Source organism: Andrena cerasifolii, chromosome 9 (assembly GCF_050908995.1).
Source record: "Andrena cerasifolii isolate SP2316 chromosome 9, iyAndCera1_principal, whole genome shotgun sequence".
Lineage (NCBI taxonomy): Eukaryota > Metazoa > Arthropoda > Insecta > Hymenoptera > Andrenidae > Andrena > Andrena cerasifolii.
Window position 1 is genome coordinate 932,943 of NC_135126.1, and position 18,738 is coordinate 951,680.

The 18,738-nt window shown below is 38.6% G+C and overlaps 1 protein-coding gene across 3 annotated transcripts in view; it reads right to left on the reverse strand.

The window, feature by feature from the left end:
- The window catches only part of LOC143372797 (lachesin), a 562,432-nt gene that overhangs the window by 223,903 nt on the left and 319,791 nt on the right, over positions 1–18,738 (reverse strand). For 2 of the 3 annotated variants that reach the window (XM_076819352.1, XM_076819350.1), the window contains exons 4-5: positions 15,545–15,703; positions 11,410–11,538 (exon numbers count right to left, since the gene is read on the reverse strand). In XM_076819352.1, the coding sequence (XP_076675467.1) occupies positions 11,410–11,538; positions 15,545–15,703 (288 nt within the window). The remainder of the gene's footprint in view (positions 1–11,409; positions 11,539–15,544; positions 15,704–18,738) is intronic. The other variant, XM_076819351.1, reaches the window with a different exon arrangement.

The window sequence follows — 18,738 nt, forward strand, 5'->3', positions numbered from 1 at the left end:
GTTCCTAAAAAGACCAATAACACAAGCCTCAACACAGAACATCGACTTATACTGTTTCATCCCTGAGTAAGAACATAAAATTACCGAAATGTCGCGACGAAAATTTGGGAAGGGATAAACACGAAAGCAGACGAATAATACAGAAAAACGTCCAGATTTCAGCAAAAGATCGCCAAAAAAGTTCTGTCCAACACTGTCCAGCGACCAGCGACCACCCTCCCCGCATCCCCGTCGCGGTAATTTCGCCTCTGAGTTTGCAGGCGGCTTAATTTTTGCCGCAACACGTCTGTCGGTACGCGGGCTGCTCTGCTCGTCCCGCGTAGATATGGCACGGATTTTTCTCGTTGCTGATTTTAATAACAGATTGCCACTGCAACCGCGAGAAGGAGGAGCAGCTACGAGCACGGGGCGCGGAGGATATCTGGAACAAGGGGTGGTCCGTGGCGGGGGCCTCTGTTTGTACGTAACAGCGGTGTGCTTCGCTCCTTTTCCCACCTTTCATTCGCTCCATTGCATTCTTCGCGATATCTCGCAGTTTCGTTACAAATGGACGAGTCTTGTCGAAAGAATTAACTCTGCAGCACTTGGACAGATTTTGCTGTTGAGTGCAGTAGTAACAGAGTCTTATAGAAAGGGTGGAACACTTAAGAAAGGAACTAATGCGCTTGCTCGTTCGAAGGCTGAATCAGTTGGCTAGATATGTTAAGAAGAGGAGTAGGTGTGTGGTTGGTTAGAGGTGCAAGTAGTATAAGTCGGTTTTGAGGGCTGTTCTTAGTTATTAGGTGGTTTGTAGAGAGTTCTATTTGAGAAAGTTTTGGGAGAGTTCGGAGAGTATACAGAGTTAGTTCCAGAGGGTAATAATAGAGGAAGTAGTATTTTAGACTTACATACTGTAATTCTTGTAATCATTATATTACATTTAGTAGTTACTGAAACTACCATCTGCTGAGAAGGGATGGAGCATGGAATGTGCTTTTAAGAGATCAAGTATGTACCATCAAATTAATGGTTCATTTCGATAACTAGAGTTGAAAAATGTTTGATCCCTTTTTCATAGGAACTTGGCAATCGATATTAAATTATTTATTTAAATTGTTAAGCTACTATGAATTTAAAAGAATAAAAGAGAGTAAAACTGGATAATCCTTACTTTTTCCTCCAGTTTCTGGGCAATACCAAGAATCTGTGGGATTTGTCCTGCTTTGATGTGGTACACAGAGAATGAGAAATCTCAGGGAGGATAAGTTTGAGGATTGAAGGTAAAAGATTGATGAGAATTTAAAATTGTGAAGAATCGTATGCTCTCTGGTGATGTAAAGTGAAATCTGCGACTCCTTTTAATGTAAAAATAGAGAAACAAGAATAAAAGAGAAAGAGTCCTCTCGTGAGAATATACGTTTCTTCTAAATTACTAATTACAGATTTTTCTGTAACATACCTAATAGTTATCTTCTCTATAGAATTCCGAATGATTCCCAAGTCAATCAATTTTAAACAACTTAAAAGAAGCTTTAAATATCTCCAGAAAATATTGAATTCACAGCCCAAAATAGATACCAAATAAACAAACACTATGCACAAAACCCACACTAACCTTATTCAACCTATGCATTAAGTCATAAATAACATATTAATATTCACATCAAAATTGTAGCAAGGAAGTTCATTTATGAGATCATAAATGTGTCTCCCAATACGTATAAAAATTCTATCATACTGAAACGTCGATTCAATTTTACAACCAATCAGGTGTCAATGCTCTCTGACCTATCCTATCAACAAACAAAATATCCACTTCTTTTTCAAGTGACTACATGCCTCCATACTGAATTGTGCAATTCTGTACCTCGTACATACACATTTCTCAAATTCTTCTCTTAACCCTAGAATCCTAAACTACCCTGTGAGTGACGTTGTTACTAAACATTCGTAAAAAATACGACTTTAAAATAAAACACCAATACTTTCGAAAAAAAATATTTTTATTCAAGTAGGAACATAAATTTTATTTCTTTAAGAGATCAGAAAACGATAAAAAAATGAAATGATTTTATTCAGCACAACAAGGACACAGGTTCAAGTTACGAGCCCGACATATTCGTTTCTTACATTTCATGCGAAAGTTGGTTGTAATTTTCCTTGACGTACTAGATGGACATAAAACGTATGATTTTTTTTATGATTTCTAGGAATCGTCGATTTGATGTCGTAATGTTTACGACAGTTTAGAACTACTCGGAAAAAGCGAGCCGAGCCTGAGTCGGCTCGAAGGCCCGAACCGAGCCGAGTAAGTGCTCGAAAAAAGCGAGCGGTTCGAAAGAACCGAGTGGCTCGAAGAAAAGCGAGAACTCGAATTTTTTCGAGCGGCTCGAATAGAACCGTGCGGCTCAAATAGAAGCGAGAACTCGAATTTTTTTAACTCGAATAGAACCGAGAACTCGAATGTTTTTAACTCGAATAGAACCGAGAACTCGAATTTTTTCGAGCGGCTCGAATAGAACCGTGCGGCTCAAATAGAAGCGAGAACTCGAATAGAACCGAGAACTCGAATTTTTTTAACTCTAATAGAACCGAGAACTCGAATTTTTTCGAGGGGCTCGAAGAAAACCGAGCGGGCCGAAAGTACCGAACAGTCCATTGTGTCGAATAGTTTGAAGCTCGAATGTTTCGAATATTTTAGAATATGTTTATATACTGGATAATGGTTTGTATTTATTATTATAATTATTTCGACTTTATTTATTTTCAATAGTTAGAGAATACTTTCATTTGCAGTTTACATTTTAATTACTCACATTATTACTGCGGCCTCGCCGTTACTCGTATCTTACCATCTCCTTATGTACTATATTTTCTGTTTAACGAGTAATAAAGTTGAAATAGCAATAATAATTACAAACCATTATCCAGTATATAAACATATTCTAAAATATTCGAAACATTCAAGCTTCAAACTACTCGTCACACCGGACTGTTCGGTACTTTCGGCCCGCTCGGTTCTTTCGGCCCGCTGCTCGGTTTTTTTCGACCCGCTCGAAAAAAATTGAGTTCTCGGTTCTATTCGAGCTACTCGGTTCTATTCAAGCCACTCGCTTTTTTCGAGTACTCGGCTCGGTGCAAATTTCAAGCTACTCGAATATTCGAGTACTCGAACAGCCCTAGCTAATACAAGCCACGCAATTAAAAATTCTGGGAACAGATATAAACTCAGAGAATTAACGCAGCAACCCTCGACACAATGGATGAAAATTCCAACCCCCGCCAAGCAACGAACAGCTCGCCAGGTACGAATCACTAAACGCACCTCGACCAAGAAGCCAGCCACGAAAACCGACCTATTTATCCAGCAGATTTCTTGTTTCGCCCTCTCGCGGAGGATTTTCCGTGGCACGAAAAAATGACGGTCCCGCGGGCAGATTTGGCCGCGCAAGTCCAAGCGCAACGGCCATTAAACAGCGCCTGGCCGTGTCCAAATTAAAAAATGACGACTTATATAGCTGTTGGCCCTCGACTCCGGAGCCTCTCTGCACTCCGTAGATTACGCACGATCGATAACGCGTGGCTTTGCGGGACGTTGCACCTCTCTTTTGATACGTTATGCAGCCTGCGCGGACGTATGCGTTTTTAGAAACGAATGGACACGCTGCCAAAGAATAAATGGGCCGTGCTTCGCGGCAACGGCCATAAAGGATTGATTAAAGTGAGGCAGGCCGGGAAACAAATAAAAGCGGTTCTGTGTCAGATGCAAAACTGCTCTGCACACTTCGTTATCACCTATGACCGCCTCTGGGTCTCAGGAGATTATTGAAAGGGAGTGATGCTCATTGATTTCGCAGGATAAATGTTTTTGCGGCGCGCCAACGTGGGAAAGGAGCTGCTATTTGGGAGACTGCGCTTCGTTGTGGCAGCTGAATAGTCTCTGTTAAGGGGTTAGACCACCTTGGCCAGGTCAAGAAATACCGCATTTTGGGGAATTTATTTCTAAGCGACGAAAACACTTTTTTCGATTAAAATTTTTTAATAAAGGTACAGACACCTTTGAATAATATATACTATTTTTCTTTTTCAAGTTCTCTCTAAAAACAAATGTGGTGGTCTCTCTTGACTCTTAACTACACTGCGTTCCATATAAGAATGTACCAACACCCCTACCGATTTGCGGCCGAACTGCGCAGCTCCCACGGATCTGAAACACGCGATTGGTCGTAGCACTTTCCTTGCCGGTTTACTACCAATCAACGATGTATCCCTGCGCGAAACGAGTATGCTCTAATGTGGAACGCAGTGTACCATATGTGTTCTTAAATAAAACTTAAAAAAATTGTATATTTATCGAATAATAGAAAAAAGTGTTTTATGTCACTTAGAAATAAATTCCCAGAGAGGTGGTATTTCTTGACCAGGCCAAGGTGGTCTGACCTCTTAAAGCTAATAATTTTCTGTGACCACAAATCGGTACATTCTCTGAACTCCATGTCAGACAAGGTCCCCGTCAGCAATTTATTCATAAATACAGGCAAAGTTTACAGCCGATCAACTACCCTTGTTCATATTTAACTATATTAGAGGAGCACAGTGTCTTTTCGATATTACGAGTGAGATATTGCGTCGGTATGACAGTAGGGAACAAGCATAAACGTTTTTATCAGAGATAGAATGTATGGTGCAGCCATCATCGCGAACGTTTTATCCGAACACGAAGGTTTTCGTGGAGTTAACGTTTCACGTCCTAGGCAATTGCAATGAACTTCGAGATTCGTGTGACTTTGACAGCCAGCTACGTAGCGCGGTCTTGCAACACTCCTGTGTCTGAGATTTAATTTTTTCTGAGTTTTCTCGAACACCATCCCCTTGTACGTGATGCTCAGCAAGTGCTTCAGCGAGGGTCGAAGAAGAAAGGCGGCTATAATTGCCGAGGCACAATAACGTCGAGATGTTTGGCGAGGGAACGACGTGCCATCGGTGGGGAGAAGAGGGTAGTTTTTCAGCTCGCAAACTTGTAATGTCATCGAGACGATGAAGATAGGTTGTAATCTGTCCTGGCGTTTAATTAATATTCGCTGGGGCGCATAAAAACGCGCGAAACGTGCTCGAAATGTCGCCTTTAATTTGATCATTTCCGCTTACAACTCTTGCAACGTCTCGATTGTATCTTTCAGGGGTTGCTCAATTGTTAAATGGTTACGTTGTAAACAGTCTTAGAGCATATGGTGTAAACTGGGGTAACTTTGGCAGCACGGGGTAACATTGGCACACGCCGGGATTACATTGTTTTACGTCAGATTAGTAAAACTTAACCTGTCAATGCTATTTATATGATGTGCCAGTGTTACGAGTAGATTTTAGTTAAGATGTAAAAAATAAAATAAAATAAACAAATTTAAGTGCCAATGAATCTTACTGACTTCAGCTTAGTAAAACTTAACCCGTTAATGCTACCTATATGATGTGCCAATGTTACCCCGATACGGTAACGTTTTTAACATGTATTAAGAAAGGAAAAGGACAAAAATTTTATGCATTTTGAAACTTGCAGTACAATCACAAAAGATGCTATGTTACGATAGGATACTTAAAGCAAATGTAAACATGTTAATTTTTTCATTATATAAAATGTTTCAAAAACCTGCCATTGTTCTTCCAGTTTACGGTATACATCGAGATCTCAGTGAGAGCTCAAAACTGTCGCCAACATCATGCGAGAGAGAAAGAGATACTTTCTCGATGGTGCGATCACTCGCGCCAGCTCGCACATGTCTTTCGCTCTCGCATGATGTTAGTCGCCAACTGGCTCGACAGGAGACATAAGGCAATGAGATCTGTACTTAGTAGTATATGCTCTAAGTAAATAATAAAGGGCTGATTGAAATGGAAGTGGTGTTTTTTTTTTAACTTTGCTTAATTTTTTAAGATTATGGTCACTCAATTCAATTAACTTTAAAATTACAGTTAATTATGGGTACTGAAGGACATATGCTGTCTTTTGAAAAATTATTGCCTAATCTTCTGTCAATTTTTTCCTTGATAGAAGAATCTAATATTATCTAGAATCTAGAGAATAAGAAATGCATCAAGTATTGCGCCAAGAGATACAGAAACACACTTAAGGAAAAGGGATGCAACTGCACTTTGCGAGTGCACTCATGCACCTAGCAACATACCCAATAAATATTTCAAAACTTAAAACTCGTACCATTGAACTGTTCTATATAACACACTCTTTCCATCACGATAGGCTGCACTCAAAAGAATCACTTAAGGGGTCATTCTACTTTGAACCGCCGAAAAATGAAGCTACATTTAAAAATTATTTTTCTCAGTAAATGCAACATATAATGAAATAAATCTTTTTGGTATTTATTAAGCTACTCTTATATTAGGGGAGAGTCATATATAGTACCGGCCACTTTCAGTGTTTGCGCTGTAACTTGGGCTGCTGTTGGTAAAAATCAAATTTCAAAGAAGTAATTTGTAGCGCAAATAGTGCTTAATAAGTGGGAACAAATCGTTTTTTCCTCAAATTTTGTCATAAAGATTAATAATTCGCAGGAATAAAAAAGTTGTAATTCGCAGCGAACGAAAAATTGGCACCTAAGTAGAACTCCACCCCTAAAGGTATCATCGAATCTGCCGCGTAGCCAGCAACGGAGTTCCAAGACAGTCCAAAATTATACCTCATACGAGCAACTTGGAGAGACTCATACATATTCAAATCTTGTTACTTGTTACTTGCCATAGTCATCTTTGTTAACGTTCAGTTTATAAACACAGTTTTCATTGTTAATTTTAATGTGCGGTGCCTCGGATTATTTCAAGTTCAACCTTCAATCATCCTCTCCAGTGAATTCTTGTGGTCGTGAGACACCACAGAGAAAGTGACGTTGCGCCGTCGGAGATATGCGCCCTCCAAAAACAGGCGACGCATCAGCTCACAACAAAAAGAACGTCGGCGGAATACGTTGCTACGGATTCTAGTATTTATTTATTTCTCCATCGATAGCGCAGTTAACTAACAATAGAAGCGAGATCTAGCTTTGGCCGGTACTGTATGACTCTCCCCTATACAAAAAAAAATTAAAAAGAATTTTTGCAATTTGTTTTAATTGTTTTTTTACAGTGTCAATATGGCACCTAAAAAAAGAGGTATGTTCACGGCGTAGGTGATTTCCCGGCTCAGGCTTGTCCGAAACAAGAAATTCCAAAAGATTCTTAACCTGTATGAGTGTTGCTATAGCGCCTAGCTCAATTAATAATTTTTGTTGAAAAGTAGGAATATGGCGCCGGTTTGAAAAAAAGTTTGACAAAAGGATGTATTCTCGGGTGTTCCGTGAGAAAAATCTCGGTCATTTCTCGACAAAAATTGTTAATTGAGCTAGGGGTTATAGTGACACTCACACAGATTATGAATTTTTTGGAATTTTTTGTTTCAGATAAGCTTGCAAAAATTCTTTTAATTTTTTTTTTGGTATAATATAAGAGCAGCTTAATAAATACCAAAAACATTTATTTCGTTATATGTTGTATTTACTGAAAAAAAAGTCTTTACGAATAGCTTAATTTTTCGGCCGATCAAAGTAGAATGATCCCTTATCTAACTGCCATATAATAATACATCAAAATTCACCAACATCACAATTACCACTAAAAGAACTACCTTCAAAATCAAGTAAAAATTCATCGTAAAATACAATACAATTTTAGTAAAAATCGACAAATAACACGAAGCTTTTAACCACCACTGTGCATATCTCTCAGCAAACCTCAACAATTTCCCACATTAAAATCTCCCCCATACGTCTCGGAATAATTCAGCCGACCGGTAATAAGACGACCCAATAATCGTCGAAATAATCTTCTCGTTACGGGAGCCTCCCCAAGTTCTTCGTTGCCCAGTTCCCCCGACGCTTCACGCAGAAAATTATATTTTCCTTCCGCGAATTTCTTATTGAATTCCAGCGGACCCCGGTAATGCATATCGCGGATAGAACTATTACATTACTCGATCGCAATTTGACTTCAAAGGGCTCGGGGTAATACTCGTTGACAAAAGCCTTTGCCGGGAGCACCGGCTACAAATGGAATTAAAGGACGCCTAAAAGGATAATCCCCCGCGCATCCGCGGAGGGACCCGCCAGGCAAAAACATCACCTCTTTTCACCCTCCAACCCCCGGCCAGCTGTGGGGCCCTGAATCGCAATTCGACGCTTCTTTACAGGCGCCGCTAAATTAATTAGTCTCGCTTTAACTAAAGGGATAACTCCTTGGTTTTCGCGTCCCTTCGCGACGGGGCTCGGCTTTCTTACGGCGGGGAACGAGACGCAGCGTCGGGACACTCTATTCCGCGTGGACCCTCAACAATCGAGCTTTTTACGCTAACAATAACTCCTCTCGCCAGTTTCATCATCATGCCTCGACAGCAGCAGGCTTTTCCTTTAATTTTGGGATCGGGGGGGATCCTGATTGGCGCGTTGCGTCTTGGGATATTAATTTCACTGGTGGTTGGGGGACTTGGCGAAGGATTTATGTCGACGTGTGTATGAAAGAAAGATGCTGTGGGTTAGAGATGGGCCAAGTGATGGTGTTCCACTGAGGGTTAGCTATAGATGTTTGGTACTGGTAGTAGAATTATTTATGGAGCAACTTTTGTAGAAAGTAATATGCTTTACACCATCTTAACAATATTTTCATTCGAATAAATTATTAATATACTAGCCATGCTTCTTATTTTATAACAATATATATTATATATAGCAGGGGAAATGTGTCTGAAACGATCCCTCGAAGTAAACTGATTCCTGGCTGTCCTGCGGCTATTAGCGATGCTCTTTCTTAATATCGATGTACAAAAGTTCAGCCTGTACGTCGTCAAGTGTCGCACGAAGTGCCATGTAAATACCAAGGCTGTGTGTGTTATAAAGAAGAAAAAATCGAAATTACTGCCTCTTATCTAAATTCTAAGGTAAGGTCTTTTTTAATGTTGTGTAACTTTTGTCATAAACGGCTTAGTGTGACAGCTGTTTTTTCGCGAATTTAATGACAATTCGACAATAATTTAATGTATGTTTCGTTACCGAATGTAATAATTTCACGTTATATTCAACCACTGAATGTGAGTTGGATGTTTGGGGTCATATGATCCCTCTCTAGCACGGTAAAATGATCCCAGAAATCCCAGGGGGTGCGTGACAAAATTTGAGTCTGTGAAGCTGACCTCATGTTCTTATGTTAGTTATGTACCAAAAATTATCTAAGATTTGATTTTTTAAAAAAATTGTTTTAATTTATTCTGTTTGCATATTTTGTGACTCAGTTTATTTTCTGTTTTTATTTAAATAAATCAATGCTTTTTAATGTTCGTCTTATTTACTATCAGTAGGTATAAAATGATCCTAGAGGTCATTTTTCTAGGGATCCCTCGTAGGGATCATTTTATACAGATAAAGCGGTTTTAGTATGCCTTCACAAAAATGCGAAAAAAAATTATAATTTATAGGAGCCGGAAAAAGAGAGAGCCATGGCGCCGGGAATCGAACCCGAGCCGTCCGCGTGCTGATCTCAGTCGCGTTTGCCATCACGGCTAGAGATACGCCGACTCTCCACGGTTCCCTGTTGTTTTTTTTTTTTATTATTTTTTTTTTAAGAACATGTCAGGCCTGACACAGGCCTATATGTGGCTTTATTCAGGTACTAGTAGCATAGTTGCATAGAAGTTTACAAATATAAAGTTAGTACATACATATCCCAATATGTCTATACAGTTTTTCCAAAATCTATTAGTTTCTGGACCGTCTTATGTCAATCTAAAACTAAAACTAGCTTAGCTACATCTGGTCCCCTGTTTTCCGAACTCCTCATAATTGGACGCCACCTATGTGCTAACATCGCACACTAGGCCGTTGTTCTAAATGCCGATATGCCTACTACAAATTGATCAGATAGCTAAATTTGATATAATTGTAAGCCAATAATAAGGTAGATAAACTAACTTACAAAAACTACTTTACTTTTATTTAAATAATGTACATTTGTATTTTTTATACGAATTACGCCTCAAAGGGGTCGTTTTAGACACCTATCCTCAAGGAATTTCTCACTCACCTCAAGAAAGAAAGAACCACCATCAAACATCGCCTCAATAAACCATCACTTATCATTAAACTAAAACTCGTCAAACAGTCCTCCATATTCTTACGTGTTCATATCCTCGTCAACCCCCAATCGACTAATTTATCCCTTCCCGTAATAATTTAAGAAGCACCTATTCACAGAAACAAACACGATTCCCTCTACCCTCCTAAGTTTTCATTTCCAAAAATCCCTCGAACACGTGCTCTCAGCTTTAGAACTACCCCCGCTAAAAATCCTACCCCATCCCACCTCATCTCGTAATCGACGCTTCGCCAACGACTCGAAACCTTTAAGAACCTTCTGATTTTGCCGTGCTTCGACGATAGCCCAGCCACGGGCGAGCTGCGAGGAAAAGGGCGGAAGGGTGGCGCGCCCCCTCACGTGGAAAGGCACGCGCTCAGTATTTAGGAGGAGCAGTAATGTAACAATAGGCAAGTACACGGCCTGGAAACGGTAATGGTGTGCCGTGGTTCGCCCGAGCTTACTTTTATGTCCCGCCAGGGCTGTTCCTTGCCCTCCACGCTATTCTCTTTTGCTCGTGACTCCGCCGCTCCTCTGTCCCGGTCCTCTTCCACCCCTCACGCGTCCCCTTTCCCCGCCGCCCTTCATCGGTACGAGGCAGAGTGCAGGCACCAAAGACTCGCTTTGTTACCGGACACCTTTCTCTATTATTAAATTGCCTGTTCCCTTCAATCCCTTTACCGCGACCAACACCACTCTGCGGAGGGGCGCGTAGTAGGACAAACTGCACTTTGTTGTGTCAAAATCGCAGAACTTTTGATGGGAATAAGGTAGGGGGATAAATCTTTTTCGAGGTTAAAGCTAAGGTGTTGCGGAACAAGGGAAAAAATATTAAAAAAGTATGACAAACAAGTTGTGACTTTGAAAATTTATGTGAAAAGAAGGGTTAAGATAGATATGGGTTGAAACTGATTTAGTACAACGCGAATTTCTACTTTCCTTTCGATATTCGGATAAAATATTTCAACGAACTATTTAGATCCGATTGCGCATGTAAATTGAGCTCTTTTAAGAATTTAATCATTATTGGTCATCTTCGTGCATTTTCTTTGGGCTTAACGCGTTAAATGTTCGAATATTTAGTTGGGCGATTATTTAAGGATACTTCTAGCAAACAAAATTGAAGGGGTTAAGAAAGAAAGTTGTCAAAGATTCATAGCCTTCCATAATATCAGAAAGAGAACTGCTTGGACTTCTCTTAGAAATACCCAAGTTCTGCCCTACAAGGATATAGTAGACGGTAATTGAAAATTTACTCACAGTCGACGGAGACTTTGATCTGCTTGCTGACCGTCGGAGGCACACCGTTGGTCGCGATGCATAAATAAATGCCCATGTCCAGTCTCGAGATTCGCGCAATTTCCAGCGTCTCGCCTTTCCATTCTGCTACTGAAACGATCACAAGGCGTCATTTTATTGCGACAGAAAATTTAATATTCTTAATTGTGATCCACGCCAGACAAAGTCTGGAAGCCGCTGATTGGTACGCTAATTGACAGGCCAATGGTTCTGTGACTTTAAGTTCAAAGTACTGCGAGGAAAAGTAAGTGAAAACCACGGTCACGTGATCTCGTTTAGCTGAAAATGTCGAAACTAGGAAATCAAAATGCACTGCTAGTTTTTGAACTTTCTACATATTTCTGACATTTTGGAAACAAGAGAAGTGTGTCCTCCCTTTGCTACGCTATTATGCAAAATTTTCGACGAATCGTATTACATTTATGCAAATAATAGATAGGGGACCGGGGCTAGATGTGACAGGGTGGTACAAAGCTGTTTAAATTTTTGTCGCTTGGACTATCACTTCGACGATCAAGTGGCTGATGTGTTTCAACCACACACGGTTGTGTATGGTGTTTTTTGTAGTCGGTTCAGGCGTTGCCACGTTATTACAGGTATTTGTGTTTTCGGTACTAATAGTAACTTTCCTCTTTCCACTTCAATCTTTCCTACCGAACAGTCAGATAAATTCATGTAAATTAATATTACCACGTTTGAAGCAGTGTTCCTTTAGCTACAGATTCGTACCATGAACATAAGAATACGCCAAACTGGTATGAACTTATAGAATTTTATACACAATGGTGTCAACCGGGGCAAGTTGTTACGCAAGGCAAGGGACATGCTGTTACGTACGCAGAGGGGCATGTTATCAAAGAAAGACTCTACAAAGTGCGTAGACTGCATAAAGTGGGCACACGAGAAGTGTGCAAAACTAAAAAATCAATTTTATGTCTGCATTAATAAAATTGTGAGTCGCCATATGAAACGGACGATGATAATCACCTTTTTTTAGTGCAATTGATTTCAGTGGATTGTTATTATTTTTAACAGATTATTTATAATTTTTTCTCGCACATTTAGTGTAATAGATTCTTACAATTAATACAATTACTTTTGTCCAAGAAAATATAGTTATACTACTCATAATTAGCCTCTTTTCGTAAAATGTAACAACTTGCCCCTACTCGGGGCACGTTCATACAACATGTCTCGACCTCAAAACTGTTTTTTTCAAGGTCATGGTTTTCGTTTAATTCCATGTGATAGCAGTCATCAGTAGAAGAAGGTACGTACTTTAAGTGAGAGTCGTTGGTAGTATTGAATATGGAATGCAAAAAAATAAAAAGTAGAAAATGGAAAAATGTCACAACTAGCCCCGGTCTCCCTTACTTATGTAATAATAAACTGTGTAATAAGTAAATTGTGTAATAATAAACTCTATGTAAACAGTTATGTTCTTTGTCACTTTTATACTAACTTCTCTTCATTCTTCTACATTTATATTAACCTTTTTAGTTTTCTATAGTAATTAGAAAGAGTTCATCTCGATAAGAGTTCATAAAACAGAATACTTATTCTGGCTGTTGAAAGCATGGCTTGAAAACTGTTATTATATCGATTTCAGTTCCCCAAACGGTTATGAAGAACCTTTATTCTGAATAACTGTTACGAAGAACCGAAATTTCCAACTATTATCTGTTTCAGTTACGGTTCCTATTTCCTTCCTCATATCGGTTCCATAACTGTTATTTTTTCGGTTCTATATCGGTTCCGAAACGGTTCTAGAATCAATTCTTGTATCGACTTTTCCCTAATTGATATCATTAATTATTGTAGCTGCAGAGTACTATAATAACAAAGTGTTGAAATAAACAAATCAGCTACATATTTTTTACATTCACACACACTATATCATTCAGAATTGGAAGTTAAAAGTTTCTCCTGTTTCTATAAGGATTTTGTAAAAAAGATGAACATCTACAGCAATCTACAGCTACGATAATGAATGATATCAATTAGGGAAAAGTCGATATAAGAATTGATTCTGGAACCGATATGAAACCGAAAAAATAACGATTATGAAACTGATATGAAGAGGGAAATAGGAACCGTAACCGAAACAGATGGAAATAGTTGGAAATTTCGGTTCTTCGTAACAATTATTTGGATTAAAATTTCTCCATAATTGTTTTAATCAAAACCTTTATATAACAGTTTTAAACAGTTATTTTCGGAACAATTTCAAGCCCTGGTTGAAAGTAATCAATAATTTTTCATCGCTCCAAGGACTTAATGTTGGATCAATATGCCAATTAGCTCAACATTTTCTCCACATAAATTATGACGTTTATATCCCTCCACCTTTCATTCTCTCCATTGAAGGAGCACAAGTTGAAACTGTAACGATTTCTTTTCACCTGCTTTGTGTGTACTGAAAAAAGAATTGCACCCTGATGAAGTAGGATACTTTGTAATAAATTCCCTGCAAATTGCGCTACCTTTGTACCCATTTTACCTTATTACCTCAAAAATTACCAACTCTGTCTCATTTATTTAATGCGCCATACCTTTCAACTGCATATAATTATACCTCCTATGTAACTTAACCTTATTTATTCGGTCGCGTATATCGTACTCGTTGATAATTTTAAGAATCCGTTAACCGAGCGTTTCGTGGCCTGCTTTCACATTTATTACCGCGAATCTACCGAAGGCCCCCCGCAAAAACGTTTCGCGGTCTCCCCTAACTTATTCGACGCTGCACGCTATCCCAGAATTTTCCGTTGCTTCGAAACCTTTAATACTTCCACACTTCGATTTCCACAGTTTTAAATTTCAAATGCTCGTTTCCAGCTAAAACGACCCCCTGTTTATCTGCATGAATTAGTGGGTGGCGTAGCTCGTTAACATGCGCAAAAAACAGCTTAATGGTTCGTTTTTTAGAAATTCCAACGGCTAAGATAATTACGCCTCGGCGTGCCCATCAGGTTGTTAGCAGCGTCAAATCGAAATGCGTGCCACGTTAATGAGGAACGCCTTTCCCTGTGCTTTATTTTCCTTTTCCATTAAACGCACCATAGTCCGCGTGTTACTTTTCCACGGGGCAACCCTTCAGCCGTCCCTCTGACAACGGCAACACGCCGTTTTTCGAGCTGCCGCGTTTGATCTTCGGACAGAAGCCAGACGAGTGTCATTATTTTTAATTGCCGCGGCTGCGTCGAATCTATCGAAATCCGGTCACGGATCGACGTCAGTCGTACTTCATGGATGCACCGACGTCGGAGCCCGAGTTTCGTCGAGTGAGAGAAACGTCGGAATCGTCCTTTGGCTCGTAGGATGCAAATAGAATGTTTTTCAAAGTAAATGATTCTCATTCGAGGATGTTTACCGGGCATAACGAGTTTCCCGAAGAGTACAGATCTCAGAAGGTGTTACAAAGGAAGCTTCGATGTGAAATATTTAATCTATTGTAAATTATTTATAAAGCACTTATTTCAAATTGTGAAGTCTGCAGAAAGTTCAACCATCCACCTCTTAGCCACTAATAACTTATACTCCTATACAGTGGCGCACCCGGAGTAGGGGGCCAAGGGGCCCTGGCACCCTCCAAAGATGAAGGAAAAAAGAGATTAATGTGACCGCGACTGAAGTAATTCAAGAACTTTGTAGAAAGAAGAGAAAACTGGATGTTATTGTATAAAGAAATTTTTATAAGCAGCTAATGAATTTTATTGAATTTGCATTAAAAATATTTTTATCCGCTCATCGGCTCCCCCAAAATTAAATCTTGAGTGCACCACTGCTACTACTTAATTATATACATATAAAAAATCAAGTAAAAAATACCCGACCTACATATATATATATATATATTAATATATATATTTTTATTATGTATAAGTATTAACCTCCGTTAATCCTGTTGATTTTACTTCCAAGTTTAAACGCCGTATTAAGACAAAAGTATAAAAGAGAGTGTCAACAGAAGTAAATCTGCCACAATTCGAATTGTAATTAATCGAATATCGAATGTATTTGGATTGTAATGAAATGGCAAACTGTAGTATCACCGCTATCGTGAATCACAAGAGACCGTGAGAAGTGCACTCACTTTTCAGCGTCTTGTTGATTGAAATCTGGAAGCCGTTGTCTCTCTTCCAGCTTATGTTTGGCTTCGGACTTCCGGTTGCTTTGCACGTCAGGCTCACGTTGGCACCCTCCCGCACAATGGCGTCCGACGAGGTCTGGTAGTCCTCTATGTTTGGAGGCACTGCAAGCAAAAACATGTTTGCGTATAATGTTTGTCTCGGGGCAACAGCAACAACGAGACACTCTCGAGCAGCAGCAGCAACAGGGATACAATTACATGGGTCGTCTCGCGCAAACCAGTCGAGTTCTGAGTGGATCGTAATCGTCTTCAAAGGATCAGACGCCGGGCTACACTATAGTGTCGTTATAGAGGATGGGGCATTGTGATAATACATAAATATCACTACGCTTTCAATGAATAGCCATGATACAAATGATGTATACAGTGAGCCATGAAAGTATTCGAACGCTCGCTATTAAAAATATAATCAATAAAAATATACATGTGAGAATTAAGTTCTGAAAGTAATGTTGTAACTACCATAAGACGCAAGTAACGAGATTATATATATCAAATTTGAAATGGGTCGGATAATATTTGTAGAAGTTATGAAACATTTATTGCAATGATGTACTGAAACAGGGTCACAGAAGTATTATTATTATTATTATTATTATTATTATTATTATTATTATTTATTACTAAACGGGAATACCCATAGCATACAAACTATACATAATCAGTAGGAATGACAGAGTCTGATCAGTTAAGATTCTGGAGGTAACACGTAACTGAGTAAATACTATAAACTATAAACTATACACTAATTGTCTGCTCAAAAGTGAGTAACATGCCTATTTAGCAACGACAAAAATGAACTTAGGGAGCCAGTAAACGGATCAATGTCGCTAAAGTATTGGTTCGCCGCATACATAGCTCGATCAAGCGGGTTTACCGAGTAACACTGGTACTGGGGGACCCTCGAAACAAAAAGGGGCCTAGAACGCAGAAGTCTCTACGGAGCATTGAAAGTAGCCAAGGCCAGCAAATCAGAGAAATTTATATGACCATTCGAACGACATTAATTATACGCACCTTATTTTAAATTAATATTTATTAAGGCCACCTTTGGCTCCAATTTCGCATTTCGGACGTTGTCGTATGCTGTGCACTAGCTTTTCAGTTAGTTTAGATTTGATAGAATTCCAAACTACTAAAATCTTTTGTTTTATTACGACTTTCAAAGTTGTATGGTAATTTTTTAATCTCCTGTCGATTTCCGTCTACAAATATTTGATGGGCCGTTAAGGTCCAGGCTTTATGTGACCCATGCGGTGTATTATACATTATACAATAACCATTCTTGCACAAATCCGGCCGTATGCTCGCGGTCATTGTCTTGCTCGAAATAAAAAGTTTCCAATAACCCCAATTTGGTAGCACTTTCTTCTAAATTGTTTATTAAAATATTTAAAAATGTATATTTATCTAAAATGCCACCCATAAAAACGAGATTTCCAGTGCCTTTTGCGATCATACACCCCCGCAACATCACGGAACCAGCGTAGTACTTTACAGTAGGACGTACATTTTTAGTATTCATTTCTGAGTGAGGTTTTTAATGTAAATGTATTAAAAAATGTATTAAAAATATATTTGATTTGGGTGAAGGTCGTTATGTCTGGAGAAAACCCAACTCAGAAATGAATACTAAAAATGTACGTCCTACTGTAAAGTACTGCGGTGGTTCCGTGCTGTTGCGGGGGTGTATGGTTGCAAACGGCACTGGAAATCTCGTTTTTATAGATGACATTTTAGATAAACATAGGGTAACTCGGGGTAATATGCACAGTTAACTTTGGAACGCGATATCTCACAAGTATAAGTAGATACAGGGAAATAGATAAAACCATATGAAAGTTTAACTAATTCTGTATATTCACTAATAAGTAAAGATATGTAACTTTTATAGTTCAATGAGAAACGTACAGATACAAAAGTCCTCGAAAGTGGCATATTACCCAAGTGGTGAGTAAATATGCCACAAGGTCTGAGGTAATATGCCACAAGCTATGAAATTTTTGAGAATCAACAATATTTTAAACTATTCAATCTATTAGTAACTAATAATAAATATTTCAACTCAATGAAACGTAAAATATATTTGAAAAAAGCTATTTCTAACAAAATAAACAGTCAAAATAAAACAAGTAGTTTTTACCCAGTCACATTTAGGTCCTCTTTTATCGTAATAATATAGTTCACATATTGCACAGTAGTTGCACATTTTCTGCATCAGTCGATTTGTCATAAAAAATATCTACATTCTCAAAATTTCTTCTATATTGTAGTCGAGCCTCCTTCACCATTCGAATGCCTTCCTTTAAACTTTCGTCTGCCCAAGCAGCACGGTTTGAAGTTCGTAGGCATGGTTCTAATACGAAAAAACAACTCGATGGCATTAAATAGAAAGAGTTATAAAAATATTAGTTTCTGGCATATTATACCGACAAACATGTGGCATATTACCCCACACGGTCATAAAAGGAAGGATTGAAAATCTCTCCACATAGTCCAAAGTGTTAACGGACGTGCGAGAGCTTGTAAAATTTGTTTGTTAGTCTACTTTGTCATAATCAATTGATTTTTTGTATAACTGTTCACACAAATGTATAATCAGCATTCCAGTTACAGTGTGAAATTAGATCAAGACGATACTTTTATAACTTACCAGAATTTACTGAAAATAAAAGAAGGTAAAAGCCAAAATCTATTGTCGTCTTTAAAAAAAGTACGACGTAACTTCGAAAGACGTACGAAAAGCGAAATTGGAGCCAAAGGTGGCCTAAATAAATATTAATCTAAAATAAGGTGCGTATAATTAATGCCGTTCGAATACTTTTGTGATCCTGTTTCAGTACAGCTTTGCAATAAATGTTTCATAAATATTATCCGATTCATTTCAAATTTGGTATATATAATCTCGATACTTGTGTCTTATAATAGTTACAACATTACTTTTAAAACTTAAGTCTCACATGTATATTTGTATTGTTTACAATTTTAATAGCGAGCGATCGAATACTTTCGTGGCTCACTGTAGGTAACCGAGATACATTAATATTGAAATAGCCCGTGTGCTTCAGGGGGGAGACCACTGTAAAAATCTGAAAAATCGATTTTCTTTTATATATATTTTCGGACCGACATACGTT